This window comes from Bicyclus anynana, chromosome 21 (assembly GCF_947172395.1).
Source record: "Bicyclus anynana chromosome 21, ilBicAnyn1.1, whole genome shotgun sequence".
Lineage (NCBI taxonomy): Eukaryota > Metazoa > Arthropoda > Insecta > Lepidoptera > Nymphalidae > Bicyclus > Bicyclus anynana.
This window is the reverse complement of record NC_069103.1, coordinates 5,915,233-5,929,817: the sequence shown is the minus strand read 5'-3', so window position 1 is coordinate 5,929,817 and position 14,585 is coordinate 5,915,233. Positions and strand designations below refer to the sequence as shown.

Genomic DNA, 14,585 nt, shown 5'->3' with positions numbered 1-14,585 from the left:
AAGTTAGTCTTTGACTACAATCTCACCTGATGGTAAGTGATGATGCAGTCTAAGATGGAAGCGGACTAACTTGTTAGAAGGAGGATGAAATTCCACACTCCTTTCGGTTTCTACACAACATCATACTGGAATGCAAAATCGCTTGGCGACACGTCTTTGCCGGTAGGGTGGTAACTAGCCACGGCCGAAGCCTCCCACCATCCAGACCTAGATCAATTAACAAAATCTCAATCTACCCAACCGGGGATCGAACACAGGACCTCCGTTTTGTAAATCCACAAACACCACTGTGCCACATGGACGGTATATATATATATATAATAGTAATAGTTCCCGTTTTACCCTTTGGGTATTTACTGGCTTCTAATAAATGTGTTTATATTTTCAGGTGTGTTTTTAAATGTACACCGGCACAAGCTGACATGAACAATTTCTACATCACCATGTTGGAGAGATACAATTCCAAGTGCACTTGTATGTACATTGATTCCTAATGAACAGCTGGTGACATTGGGCTAGGTAAGTACATTTATCTATTCATCATCATCATCATCATCATCATCATCATCATCATCATCATCTATACTATATTATAATTATATATATTATATATTATATATATTATATATTAATATTATAAACCTGAAGAGTTTGTTTGTTTGTTTGATTGAACGCGCTAATCTCAGAAACTACTGGTCCGATTTGAAATATTCTTTCAGTGTTAGATAGCCCATTTATTAAGGAAGGCTATATATTTTATCCTCGTATTCCTACGGGAACGGGAACCACGCGGGTGATACCGCGCGGCGTCTACTAGTCATTTATAACCCATAAGCGGTTCTAATGTAGAGTATCCTCTCAGAGTAAGAGGGCTTAGGCCTTAGTCCACAACGCTGGCCTAAAGAGGATTGGCAAACTTCAAACACATAGAAAATTAAAAAAGAACTCAGGTATGCAGGTTTCCTCACGATGTTTATCTTTCACCGTTTGAGTGATATTAATTAATTTTTAAATGCACATGTTACGCTCAAAGATCGAAAACGCACAGTGAGTAGAAAAACAGCTCACAACGCGTTGTGGTCACTGTAAAACATCCACATGGCGAAAATCGTGTTGTAGCTCTAATGAAAACGCGCACGACGTGTTGTGGCAATCACAGAAAGTCCAAATAGCGAAATACGTGTCGTGGCTGAGATGCTATTCGATCTCAAAGCGTTGTAGCAATGAAGAAGAGCCATGACGCGTTCTGAGCATTCATTCCTTAAACTAAATCACAAATGCGTGCAAAGACATCATTAAAACATCAGTTTTCTCTATTTCTTTACTGTTTAAGAGAGGGCCCAAATGAAAGGTTATTTTTTAAAAATAAATTGGTTTCTTACAAAATAAATAAAAATGCTTGCTTAAAATAAATATGACAGTGACTTAAAATATGAAAAAGGTTTCCGATATTTGGACGCACGCTTAACCCGGGAAAATAAAGGTTTTTTTTTATTTTTGTTATTTCTGAAGTGAAACTCTGTATGCAGTTTTTTTCTGGGAAGATTCAGATCATTAGATTCAGTGAGATTGTGGACTACATCTTACAATTTTTTGCTTTTACACGTAAGGGGTCCCTGTTGTCCGGAGGCCCCGTATCGATACGCGGTAGCTACGCCCCTGCTACTACTAAATGTATATTAGAATTATGTCTCGGTCTGGTTGTTATGTTTTTATGTAAAACTAGCGGACGCCCGCAACTTCGTCCGCGTGAAAGTCGTTGTAAACTTTCAACTACCCCTATCCTACCACTACCCCTACCCTACCCTAACCCTGCCCTACCCCTACCCTACCCCTACCCTACCTACTCATTAAGGCTGCACTTCTTTATCCCCCCCCGCGAGTCGCGTCGAGCGCGGCATCCTTTACACAAAAAAATCCATATAGCATGAATTAGTATTCACGCGCGTTGGTTTAGCGTATTTCTTGTATAACTTTGGTGTTTCTTTACCGATTTTTATGATTCTTTTTTTATTGAATAGGTAATAATGTTAACTTTTTTAGTTAGGGATGAATGATGAGTGTTATAAACATAAGAGTAGACAAATATAATTAGAAAGCTCCGAACTGCTAAGCTATCGGGAGTTACACGTGTTATTGTGAGTCAACCATAAAAGATAGACATATATATGCTGTTGTGTTTTTATAGATAATTTTAAGGAGAACATTTCCGTCATACATGATTTCTATGTAACTTTAACCATTAAGGCTGTACACGCGACGGAAGCTTAAAAAATTGAGTAACTTCTCCCGTTTTCTCAACATTTCTCTTCACTGCTCTGATCCTATTGATTGTAGCGTAATGAAAAGTATACTATAACCTGCCCAGGAGTATGTAGAATAACTGTACGAAGTTTCGTTAAAATTCGTCTAGTAGTTTTTGTTTCTATAAAGAACATACAGACAGACAGACAGACAGATAGACAGACAGACAAAAATTTTACTGATTGCATTTTTGGCCTCAGTATCGATCACTAATCACCACCTGATAGTTATTTTGGAAATATACTTCATGTACAGAATTGACCTCTCTACAGATTTATTATAAGTATAGATTGGTTATCTGATTTTGATGAATTTCGAATGATAAAATCAATAGGCAGCTGTTTGTCTTTTTTTTGTCGCTAATTTCACAAACTACTCGTAGTTAAGCTTTTATTTACTAGTAGTATATCTTTTTCGAAATGAAACTTTCCCTGAATAATATGCTTTTATGTAACGGAAATTATAATAAATTAATTTATATTCGGATTTATATACGGATTATGTGGTTTTTGAGTAAATCGCGAATGTACAATCATACATACGTGAAGTTCGAAAATACAAAAGTCGTTGATTAAAATTGGCTGGAAAAATTTTGGCGGGCAAACGTAAAAAGAAAACATTGTTTTTTGTTAAAGTAAAATATAACCAAGACAATAAAGTTAACCGTACGAAGAAACCAGGGAAAACATTAGTAATAAAAATAAACAGTAGTAATGTTAGTTCTGAAACATTAACTGTTTGCAGTAACTTTTGTTTGCTCGCAGTTTAAAGTATAATTAAAATGATAAAGAACGTACAAGTTGCTGACCCACTTTTAGTTAATAAAATACCGTTGGAATACGTTTTATTACGTAACTAAAGGAAACTTTAACAACTGTGACGTCATAATGTGCCAGCATCCCATGGATATAAGTATAATAACTTGGTTTACTTAATTGCTTGTTTACTACCGCAAGATATAATTAATGTCAAAAAAAATATGCGGACTTAAATTTAACTAGACCCAACTTGTTTTCTAGTCCTGTATGGGCATACTACATAATTTGCGAGCGATGGAGCGAGCTAGCTCGGAGTATAGTGATCGAAATCAGAAATCAAGGATATTCGCAGAAGAATCAAAGTCACCCACATAGCTCAATTAGTCGCAAGGCGAGGCACCTATAGTTCGGTGAGCTGATTGACGATGGAGTCCCAAGGCGCTGGAATGGCAACCCTGTACCAGAAAGCGCGGTGTTGTGCAATTATTAGGTGGATCGAGGAAATCAAGCGGGTTGCAGGAAGCCGCTGGATGCTGGCAGCTAGAGTTCGTGGTGATTGAAAACCTTACAGAAGCGTTCCAGCTATGGGCGTCCATCGGCTGATAATGATGATATTGTATTTTTTTTTAAAAATTGCGCTGCACTGCCCTTTTTGGTGAGGGTCTTCGAATATTTGTTGCTGACATGACCTATCTCAATATTTTCGATGTTGGTAAAAGTAAAGAGTAATTCCCTAAGAAAGCGACGTTCTTTATTACTGTTATAAAAGTTAGCATATCATTAAAACGTTCTAATCGATAATAACCACACGAACACAGAACGTCGCAGTAAAATTCGATATACTTAGCTGAAGGCCATTTGTTATAGCTAGTATGGATACGGATTCAATTAGATTATGACTTAAAGAAACCTCATACAAATAGAATGTTGTGTCTACAGCAAAAAAAGTTGAAACGGATAAGATGGTGCAACATGGCAAAGTCATGGTACCTCGGTAGTGCGTGTTGCTAGGATGACCTATGGTTCCGAGAATTGATCGCTGACTATGGGCCTCATAAGACGGCTCAGAGTCACACAGCGGGCGATGTAACGAGCCAAGCTCGTAGTATCTTTGTGATTGAATCAGAAAAGAGGAGATCCGCAGAAGAACCAAAGTCACCAGCATAGCTCAATGAGTCGCGAAGCTGAAGTGGTAAAGGGCGGGGCATCGATCGAAGAGCCATAGACTTTGAGGTCGAGCCCTCACCAGGTGGACTGATGACATCAAGCGAGTCGCAGGCATTTGCTGGATGCGGGCAGCTCAAGAATCAGGATCGTGATGTTCGGAAGTCCCTACATAAGGCTTATGCCCTGCTGTGGACATTCATCGGCTGATATGATAATGATGATGTTGACTTCGGTAGATGTTTCTATCAATTTTGGTATCAATCTTTGCATGAATATTTGAATCTTCCTATAAAAGTAGGTATGTTTGCGGAAGTTCTTTATGAAATTTTTGCAATTTGAAATTATAGAGTTCCATCTCCTGAGGATGACTATACAATTTCAAATCGCAGTTCTTGAAGTGTTGATGGTTTTTGTCGGGTCTTTCTGTAATTTTTCGCATAGCAAATGTAATCAATAGGTACATTGTTCTTTTTCTGTCTAATAGTCTAGCTTCATGTGGGTTCAAGATTATAATTAAGGTACAAGTTCAATTATCTCACAAGAATTGTGGGTGCCCTTGAGTTGTTAAATTCAACAAGAAAAATCCAATCAGGTTTGGTGGATCGGTTCTAATCAGATTCTTATTCGAATTACCAATTTAAAAAAATCATTGCACCAATGCTAATTCAACCATTCATCTGCATTCAAGCCTTCAGAAATCTTAATTGTGTTGTGTCTTTAACTTTTTTCCTCATAACAGTTTATTAATTATATTCGGTAGTTAAATGAATTTAAAATGCGATAATTGAATTACACATTACCCCAATGTGCAACTGATTACTGAACTCAGCGAGAATACAAATATATTTGAAGGTAGCGCCCGTGACACACGGAATGTTAATCGGGCGTTATAAATTCGCGCTCAAGTGCGTGATGTAATATTATACAATGAAAACGAGAGTTGCAGCGGGAGTGGCGCGAAAATATTCTTTATGTTGCACTCGGCAGTCGGCTCCATTCAGCTGACGCGGCCGTGACAGTGCGCGAGTGCGGCGGGGGCGGGGACTCGCCGCAAAACTGGGTCGCCCGCGATGTGCTGTCAAGTTCAAGGCCACGCTAGGGGGAGGGGGCTGCCTGCCGTCCCTAGATGGCGTTGTGCGATCCGAAAAATTTGCGAAGTGTTGAGGGGTGCGGGGAGGGGCACGCGAGAACGAAATTTCGGTGCAACACACGACACGGCGACTAACGCTGCACTCGTGTGGCGGACGTCGCGACGCGCAGTACTGTATCGTGACATCACCCAAATATCTGCCGACTTGATACACAACCGACATGGACTGGACGATGGAGATGGACATGGAAATGGTGCGTACATTTTTGAATCACATTCAGTAACTTTTGTACAAAAATATCGAGTTGCGACAGCGAGACCGTGACCTATCCTAACACTTTATCAACTTAACACAGTTCGGCAAATCAGTTTGTGTAACACATATTTTATATTTCAGTCTGCATTATATGCTAATTAATTCAAATCTCTATAAATATTGTTAACAATAAAAATTTTGGACATGTATATAATTTTGATGATCTCAAATTATTACTTTTTTATTCAACTTGTGATTATAAAAATGATTAGTTGCGCGAGTGTATACAATATTTCCGAAATACACTGTAACACTAATAAAACTCCTTATCTGAAGTTGCGTATTGAAATGAATTATTCGCAAGTGGTTAACAATTGACGGGCTCGTTTGTCCAAAAATTATTTCAGACCCTGATCGCTATTCTGCTTCGTGACGTCGTCGGAAGTCCTTTGAAAGGATCTATTCATACCTATTCAGTGTTCTTTTAGAATCGCTTTTCTTTTTTTTTCGTGTGGCGGTGCAAGGGAAAAGCGACTATAATTTGTGTTGTTTGGGTTTCTAAACGAGCGGCCGGATTTCTCAACAATGGCACGATAACGTAGTATCACCGCTATTTTCTGAAACACCGGCGATACACGTGCGAAACGCAAAGCGTACCGGACCTGCCCCAACGAGCCGTGATCGATCGCCCCGCCAGCCACGTCTGAGTCTATTGCTAAGCCTATATAACGGTTTTTTTTGCCGCACCTATTTCATGCGACTCTATAATGGTGTTTACACTTGCCAAGGATTTATTCATGTTGTTACTACCTATCCCTACTACCTATAATTCCCTGTCTATTATTTTCTTTGTTCTAACAGCCGTTCAATTTGTTTAGGGAGTTATAAATTGAGTATGCACTAATGCATTCAAGGCCATCAATTATGATAAGCATTCGTTTTTGGTCGGTCGTAAACTACTATGAGAAATTTGTAATGGAACTTTTCGAATTAGAATCTTTCAATAAACGGCTTGCGATCGTGAATGTAGTTATATCATCATTATGATAATATAAATTAATAAACTATAATAAGAAGATAAAAGAGAAGAAATACTAATATAATAAGCACACAAAAATACAAAAATAAATGAACCTTTAAAACTTGATAATTTAAACTAAGAATTAGCTTGCAAAGATGGCCTTATTGCTATAAGTAATCTCTACCTATCAACCCCTGACGAGAGGACTTTTTATTTTTTATTCTTTACAAGTTACGAGTAGCCCTACTACAATCTCACCTGTCTTCACTTGCGAAGAAAGATCCCATAAGCATTGCAAGACACTGAATATTTGTTTATTGGAGTTTTTTTAATGATCTAGATATCTTATTGGATTTTTCTTGGTATCCAGTAAATTCCAGTTGGAAAAATGGGAATCAGAAGACATCGTATTGTACTGACGTAACCTTTTGCATGGGACTAATTTCCCAATTTTTGTATGATGGACGAATAATTGAATTTCCCATACATGTCTGACTTGTGGATTAACAAAAGATGTGTCAACGTCAGATAAGAAAATTATATTGGCAAGATAATATTTATTTATAACTTGAAATTTTCAGTTCCTTGATTACCTTCAGAGATGTAGGCCGTAACGTATCAAAATATTGTCAACAATAAATTATTTATTAATTACAAACAAGCTTTTGGGCAAAATTATCACAGCTAAAGTAAGGCTTTCAAGTTACGGAGTTAAAGTCGACAAACTTATGAAATGTGAGTAGTTGGAGACGGAAAATTTCGTAGAAATCCTGTAGAGTAATAGTTGGATACAGTTAGTTAGTAACAAAAAGCGATGTTTCAAGTCGATAAAACTGTATGGCAGTTGGCCGGTTTTTATATAGGTTAGAGGTTGACTGCAATCATACCTGAAGGTAATCGAAGTTGCAGCATACGATGAAACTCTCTTGCCAGTGGCGTAGCGTGCCTTGGAGGGGCCCAAATGAAGGGTAAACATTTATCACAAAAGAAACGAAAATGCTCGCTTAAAATAAATATGACAGTGACTTAACCTATTATGTATAACGTTTCCAACTTTTAGGCGCATGCTTATTTAACCTGGGAAGAAAACTTTTTTTTTACATTTGTCATTTCTGAAGTGAAAACTCTGCATTTTTTTGTTTTTTTTTTTTATTCCGGAAAGCTTATATATCCGGGAAAGATTAAGTGAGATTGTGGAGTAGATTTAGCAAATTTTTGCTTTCAAACGTGGGGTTCCTTGTAGTCCTAAGGCCCCGTATCATTAATACGTCTCATAAGGCGGTAGCTACACCCCTGGCTCTTGCCTAGAAAGTGATTATTTTACTCTTCTAACCGTAATTCCAAATTCTTAAATAGTGTCAATAGCATATGCGTAAATGTTATAAAAAATAAACAAATTAACTGAAATCCACACCTTGAAACAGACAATTTAAAAGTTATGTTATTTATAAGTTTTCTAAAGATAGAAAAGTTCGAGAATAGAATTAAAACAAAGTTAAAATAAACTGTAAACAAAGTTAACTCTCCTTCGGTTTAACAGACTCTATTATGAGCTGGAACCTATTTTCTTTCGGTTAAAATATTTCGAGTATCTAACATGATTCTGGCTTATTATTATTTATGTAGATGATAGCTGATGTTCGGCGGTTTCATCCGCGTAGTTCTCGTTCCTGTGGGAACATGGGGATAAAATATTAACATAGGGTTTGTTACTCGGTGAGGATGTACCTAGCTGTCTAATAGTGAAATATAAACAAATAAACAATAAAATCAAATCTACGAATTATTAGTTTAAACAAACTCTGAAAGTAGGCGTTGAGTTCAATTAGTTCAGAAATTTTAAAACAATGTCTTTCTTCAGGATTTTCAGGCAAGTTCAAGTTTGTCATCGATAAAAAGTTGTCCCGCAATAGATAAAAGATCAATGTTGTTATATTTTAGTACAGTTTGTTTATCTATCTAATCTAGTATACACAGTGCATGTGATAATGCTGTAGCCTTGACTTCGTTTTTATCATTTGTTGGAAAAATTGCATTTCTTAATCTATAATGTATTCGATTTTTAACATAATGCACATGAGTCCGCTGCTAATTCGGCAATCGATGAAAATTTCTGGTGGAAATTTTCACTTTTTTTTCCAAACGAAAACAAATTCATTATAAATAAATCGCTTGACGGTAGATACTTGTTTGCCGGTAGGGTGTTGAATAGCTACGGCCGAAACATGTATAGATGAAAATTTCAGTAAAACCAACTTAATCTATGAGGCTTAGGAAAAGGGAAAAGTTCAAGTACATACTAGCGCGTTTCTCTGCCATCTTTGTTAGTTGGAAATATAAATATAAACGAGGTCGTAGCGTTAGGGTGTTACGTAAACATTCGTAGCCCTACGTCGTCTACGAACTTTGTTGTGTCTTTGAATTAGGGTGCTCACTACTTAGTATTATTTCACTAGTTTATGATATAAAGTAATGAAATTACATTTAATAAGAGATTTAACTAATGTTTAATGTAAAAAGATTACTGAATAATATTCATGTATTGAGACATCGTCATCAACCCATATTCGGCTCACTGCTAAGCTCGAGTCTCCGCTCAGATTGAGAGGGGTAAGGCCAATAGTCCACCACGCTGGCCCAATGCGGATTGGCAGACTTCACACACGCCGAGAATTGAGAAAATTCCCTGGTATGCAGGTTTCCTCACGATGTTTTCCTTCACCGATTGAGACACGTGATATTTAATTTCTAAAATGCACACAACTGAAAAGGTGGAGGTGCATGCCCCGGACCGGATTCGAACCCACACCCTCCGGAATCGGAGGCAGAGGTCATATCCACTGGGCTATCACGAGCCTAGTATTGAGACGTATTGAGACATACATATAATGAAAAATTTCGTGTCAAAAAGTATATTTCGTAGCATATCCAATTACCTAAACAAATGGAAAACCATTAAATGTCAAATGAGTTCAGTGGCTTTCATTTATTTAAATTGACTTAGCGAATGCCAAGAATAGGCACTCGCATTCAGTTAGGTTTGAGTAAATGTATATACTCGTAGACGACACAGAGGCACTGGCACTTAGTTAGGTTTGAGTAAAAGTATAAGTACTTACCTACTCGTAGACGACTTTTGGCTGGTGGGAGGCTTCGGCCGTGGGTAGTTACCACCCTACTGGCATAAGACGTACCGCCAAGCGACTTACCGTTCCGGTATGATGTCGTGTAGAAACTGAAAGGGTTGTGGACTTTCATACTACTCCTAACAAGGTAGCTCGCTTCCATTTTTGATTGCATCGTCACTTACCATCAGCTGAGATTGTAGAAGATAAAAAAGACACATTTTTTTACCAGCATTTATGTTATGTGCAATATATCTATCTATCTATTGCCAAAACTTTTTTAGATAAAGCATTGTCTTTATGTCTATACGGTGCGCGCTACTGGTTGCTAGATATTTGCATGTCAATTTATTGAATTATATAATTAATCAATACTTTAATCTAAATCTTAGTATGTACACGATTGTTATTATATTCAGCATGCGCTGCGGTCTGTAGATAAAACATTTATGTATCAGATAGGTCACAAGGCCACGAAACTATGGTCATGGCCATATCATATACATATAATATACATGCATTGATGTTAATATAAATAATATAATGATCTGATTGAATAACTGCTTCCGTGATGGAAAACTAGGACGTGTTAAAGTTAAAATCCTTGTTACATTGTAGGATATTTTTAACCAACTTTAAAAAGAAGGTTCTCGATTCGATGTTTATGTTTTTTTTTAATGTTTGTTACCTCATAACTTCGTCATTAATTAACCAATTTCGAAAATTCTTTTTTTGTTTGAAAGAGTATGCTTCCAGATTGGTCCCATTTGATTTTCATGAAAATCGGTTCAGTAATTTTGTATTCAAGTTCGGTTGTCGAAGTCGGTTCCATTTTTCATGTTAAAAAAAATATTATTCTATAATATATTTTTTGTTGTAAATACTATTTATAAAAAAAAACGAGCCCTTCGGTTGCGGCACATTTAAGCAACCGGTGGTCAGGGCTCCAGAGTGAGGAACCTCTTCAATACGCACCAGGATCTGACTTCTGTATCCGACTTCTGAAAAGCCAAGTAAAAGCTTCTTAAGGTAGTCGAAGCTTTTTGCTATAAGACCATTTAATGAACGACCATCCGTACTAATATTATAAATGCGAAAGTAACTCTGTCTGTCTGTTACGCTTTCCCGCTTAAACCTCTCAACCGATTTTGATGAAATTTGGCACAGACAATCTTTAAACCCTGAGAAAGGACATAGGCTACCTTTTATTGCGAAAAAAAGGGACGAAGAGGTTGAATTAGAGGTTGAAAGTTTGTATGGGATTTCTTAATTTTAAAAGATAAAACCATGAAACTTCATATTTAAGCACTTGATAAGACATAATTAAAAATTTGTTCTAGCGTTTTTGAAATTTCGACCTGTGAGGGGATAAAATAGGGGTTGAAAGTTTATATCAATTTTCACGCGGACGAAATCGCGGGCGTCCGCTAGTTATTAGTGTGAAAGTGAGTTTGTGATAGTTTCAGGGCTAACCCGATTTCAAAAATCTTTGAAAGCTAGATTATCAGCTAGTAACATAGGCTGTGCTTTAACCCCGTATTCCCACAGGAATGGGAACCACGCCCGTGGAATTGGAGAAATATTTTTGGTATAACAATGTACGGCCATATAAACTCTATGGGAATTAGAGATGCGCCGACTTTTGCTGACTAGCCAATTAGCCGACTAGTTACGATAGTTGCCGATTAGTCAGCGACTAGTCGGCGCATCTCTAATGGGTATATTTTGCTTAGTTAAGGAGTTACTATGGTCACCTTCCAACTCTACAATCTCTAGCTATTGTGAAATAAATTATTTTTATTCTGAGTCATTTGAAATATTTATTAATTTTAAATGTAAGCATTATATTGCCTATGCTATTATATTTATTGATTTCAAATTGCATTCGAATTATTGTGCGCTTTTGGTAAATTGCGCTTTGTATAAAAAACCATCTTGTTTTTGATTAATAATAGTCTGACACGTACAATTATGAGTCTAGTTTTTTTCATATGCAATAGACAAGATAAAAACTTTGGTATTGAATGTAATGGTCCATCAAAAGATCACGCGAGCGGAGTTCTCAAAAAAACGATACGGAATGCGATAGGTAACGTTAAAAATACGTTATTATCGCGTCCACAGCCATTGCCTACTAGCGTGTATGTACTGAATGTTAAGAAGCGAAAAATTTTCAAACGAATTCCGTAGCACGCTGTATATTGCGGCTTCACTGCGGGCTAGTGTTGGAGAAGGTTCCACTGGCCGGGGAGTGTGTAGACGACAATTCGCTGGCTTCGTTGAAATCGTATAATTGACATGAGGGAGTAGAAGTGTGGGGGGAAGGGGGCTCAAGCGGGAGATTTGGCAGTTGGCCTTGACAATGAACCGGCGGCGCACACCGATGTAGTCGTGTACACACGCCGCACGCACACATTTACGTGAGAGCTATTCCACGAATGGCCTCTCCCACACAATTATTTTGATATAGGGCTGGGCCTATATAAATTATAGACGTTTCGATGACAATAATTGCCAATATTATGTGTATTAGCTATATAAAAACTACAAAGATATGTATAAAATGAAAGGATATGATCCTACTAACATTATAAACGCGAAAGTTTGTATTTATTAATTTATTTATTTCTACTTTATTTCTACGCCACAACAAATAACAAGACAGAACAAAGTATAGCACAGAAGTAGGATACAAAAGGCGGCCTTTTGTATCCTACTTCTGCGCTACGTAGCGATTTCTTCCAGGCTTCCATTTGTATCGATGTTTGTTACTTTTTAACTTCGCAACAACTGAACCACTATGGCTGAAATTTGGAAATGGAAATAGATTTTATAAGAAATGGGAATAGTATATCTATGGATAGCTATTGATACATAAAATTCCAATAAAATATCTGAACACCTATAACTTTTAAAATGTTTCACAAGAACTGTTATACTAGTAAAATACTGCAATTGTTTTTGTGAAAAATAGTTAACATTTAGTTTTAACACATTACGACTGCTTATGTTACTTAACATTTTCAGCAAAAAAAAAATCGATTTTGTTTTTCCTAGAAAATGTTAACACATACTGTTATCAAATCGATTTCACTGTTTCTATGCGTATCTACTAATCTCGACGTAAATCTTCCCTAATGGTTCAATAGTTCATAATGAATAACCGTCTCATAAATAATATTAATCATAAAATAAATGGTGGCAACCCTATAGCCAAAAAAGCGTATCGAGACTGGCGGGCCGGCGCGCCGACGCCGCTGCGTGCCTGCCCTAACACAACGTATACATCAGTGGTTCTTAACCTTCTATTGATCAGGAACCTCGCGACAAAAAAATAGGGACCGCGTTACTAACCACCCCTTCCCTTTATCTTAGTTATAGGCACTAAGGCCGTGTAATTTTACCTCACTTTACGTGTAGAACATTTATTGTCTGTAATGTTTTGAAAGTAGGGCCCTATGTCAAAGCTCGTGCGAGGAATTAGTACTAATGTCATAATTATCGCTGTAATTAGGTATGAACTTTATGCGGGATGAACCAAGCAGGCTACAATATAGGCTAAATAAATTTGTTTTTAATACAAAGATTTCCCGTTTTTGACACAATTTCGTTGATTCTTCCCTCCTGTTGGCCGTGGCGTGATCTAGCTGACGTCTCACGGTTTCACCCGCGTAGTACCCGTTTCCGTAGGAATACGGGGATAATATATAGCGTATAACCTTCCTCGATAAACGGGCTATCTAACACTGAAAGAATTTTTCAAATCGGACCAGTAGTTCCTGAGATTAGCGCTAGCAGCTAATTTGTTCAAACAAACTAATTCTTCAGCTTCATAATTCGTATTGAAAATCATACAATTCTGTTTCAGTATTTCTTTTAAACTAATTTGCAATTTTAATCCCCCGAATTTATATGGATTTTTTACTTATAATTTTAGGTAATATTGAATGGTTGACCGAACCTGATTTTATTCCAAGGCTTTTTGAACTTAACAATCTAATTACAAATAGGATTATGTATGCTGACAAAGTATACGTGCAATCCGTGTAAAAATATTAACTAGAATAAATACCGGGTCAATAACATTTGTCGGGTTTCTGGCTGATGATTCACTAATACTGGGAATATCTTTTTCTGCACTCCATATACCTACGAGAAAATTCAAACTATGCCAAAAGCCTTATTCTTTTTCTGCGCTCAATTTGTTTTTCACACAGATTAATCAATAATATACAGATGGAGCGTACGGAACACGACGGTGTCGTACCCGTCACAAATACGAAATTCAAAAACGAATACATTCTCGAGTCAGTACGACACGACATATCTAACTGTGATACCTGCTTCTCCACCAGTCTACTTCAAAATCATCGCTTGCTTACTGTCTGTCTACTTACATTTTTATATTTTTGGCTGGTGGGTGGTGTCGGCCGTGGCTAGTTACCACCCTACCGCCAAAGATGTACTGACAAGCGATTTAGCGTTCCGGTACGATATCTTATAATACCTAATCGTAAGGGGTGTGGATTTTCATCCTCCTCCGAACATGTTAGCCCGATTCCATCTTAGATTGCATCATCACTTATCATCAGGTGTAGTAAAGGGCTAACTTGTAAATAGTAAAAAAAAAATCTATGGTGTATAGGTATATGAGTAGGTATGAGCATGGGCTGAAAATATTTCAGGTTACATAACGGTTGTATGTGCGTACTTTATTAACATTAACACTCGTAACTATAGCTTGGCAACTTCGTCCGCGCGGGCCGGGGGGCGTGTATCGATGAATGAAAAACCCACGACTGATGCACATCACTTCTTCGCACGCACGATTTCACACCCGCGCAGTCTTCCCCCCGTCGCCCGC

The 14,585-nt window shown here is 37.4% G+C and overlaps 1 protein-coding gene across 3 annotated transcripts in view; it reads left to right on the top strand.

Moving 5' to 3' along the window:
• Window positions 1-14,585, top strand: part of LOC112046916 (steroid hormone receptor ERR2) — a 56,348-nt gene that overhangs the window by 3,673 nt on the left and 38,090 nt on the right. For 2 of the 3 annotated variants that reach the window (XM_052888074.1, XM_052888073.1), the window contains exon 2: window positions 389-519. Coding sequence is in view for 1 of the 3 variants with exons in the window: in XM_052888072.1 (XP_052744032.1) it covers window positions 5,541-5,573 (33 nt within the window). In the remaining 2 variants the exon portion in view is untranslated. Of the gene's footprint in view, window positions 1-388; window positions 520-5,054; window positions 5,574-14,585 lie in introns of those variants that run through there. The other variant, XM_052888072.1, reaches the window with a different exon arrangement.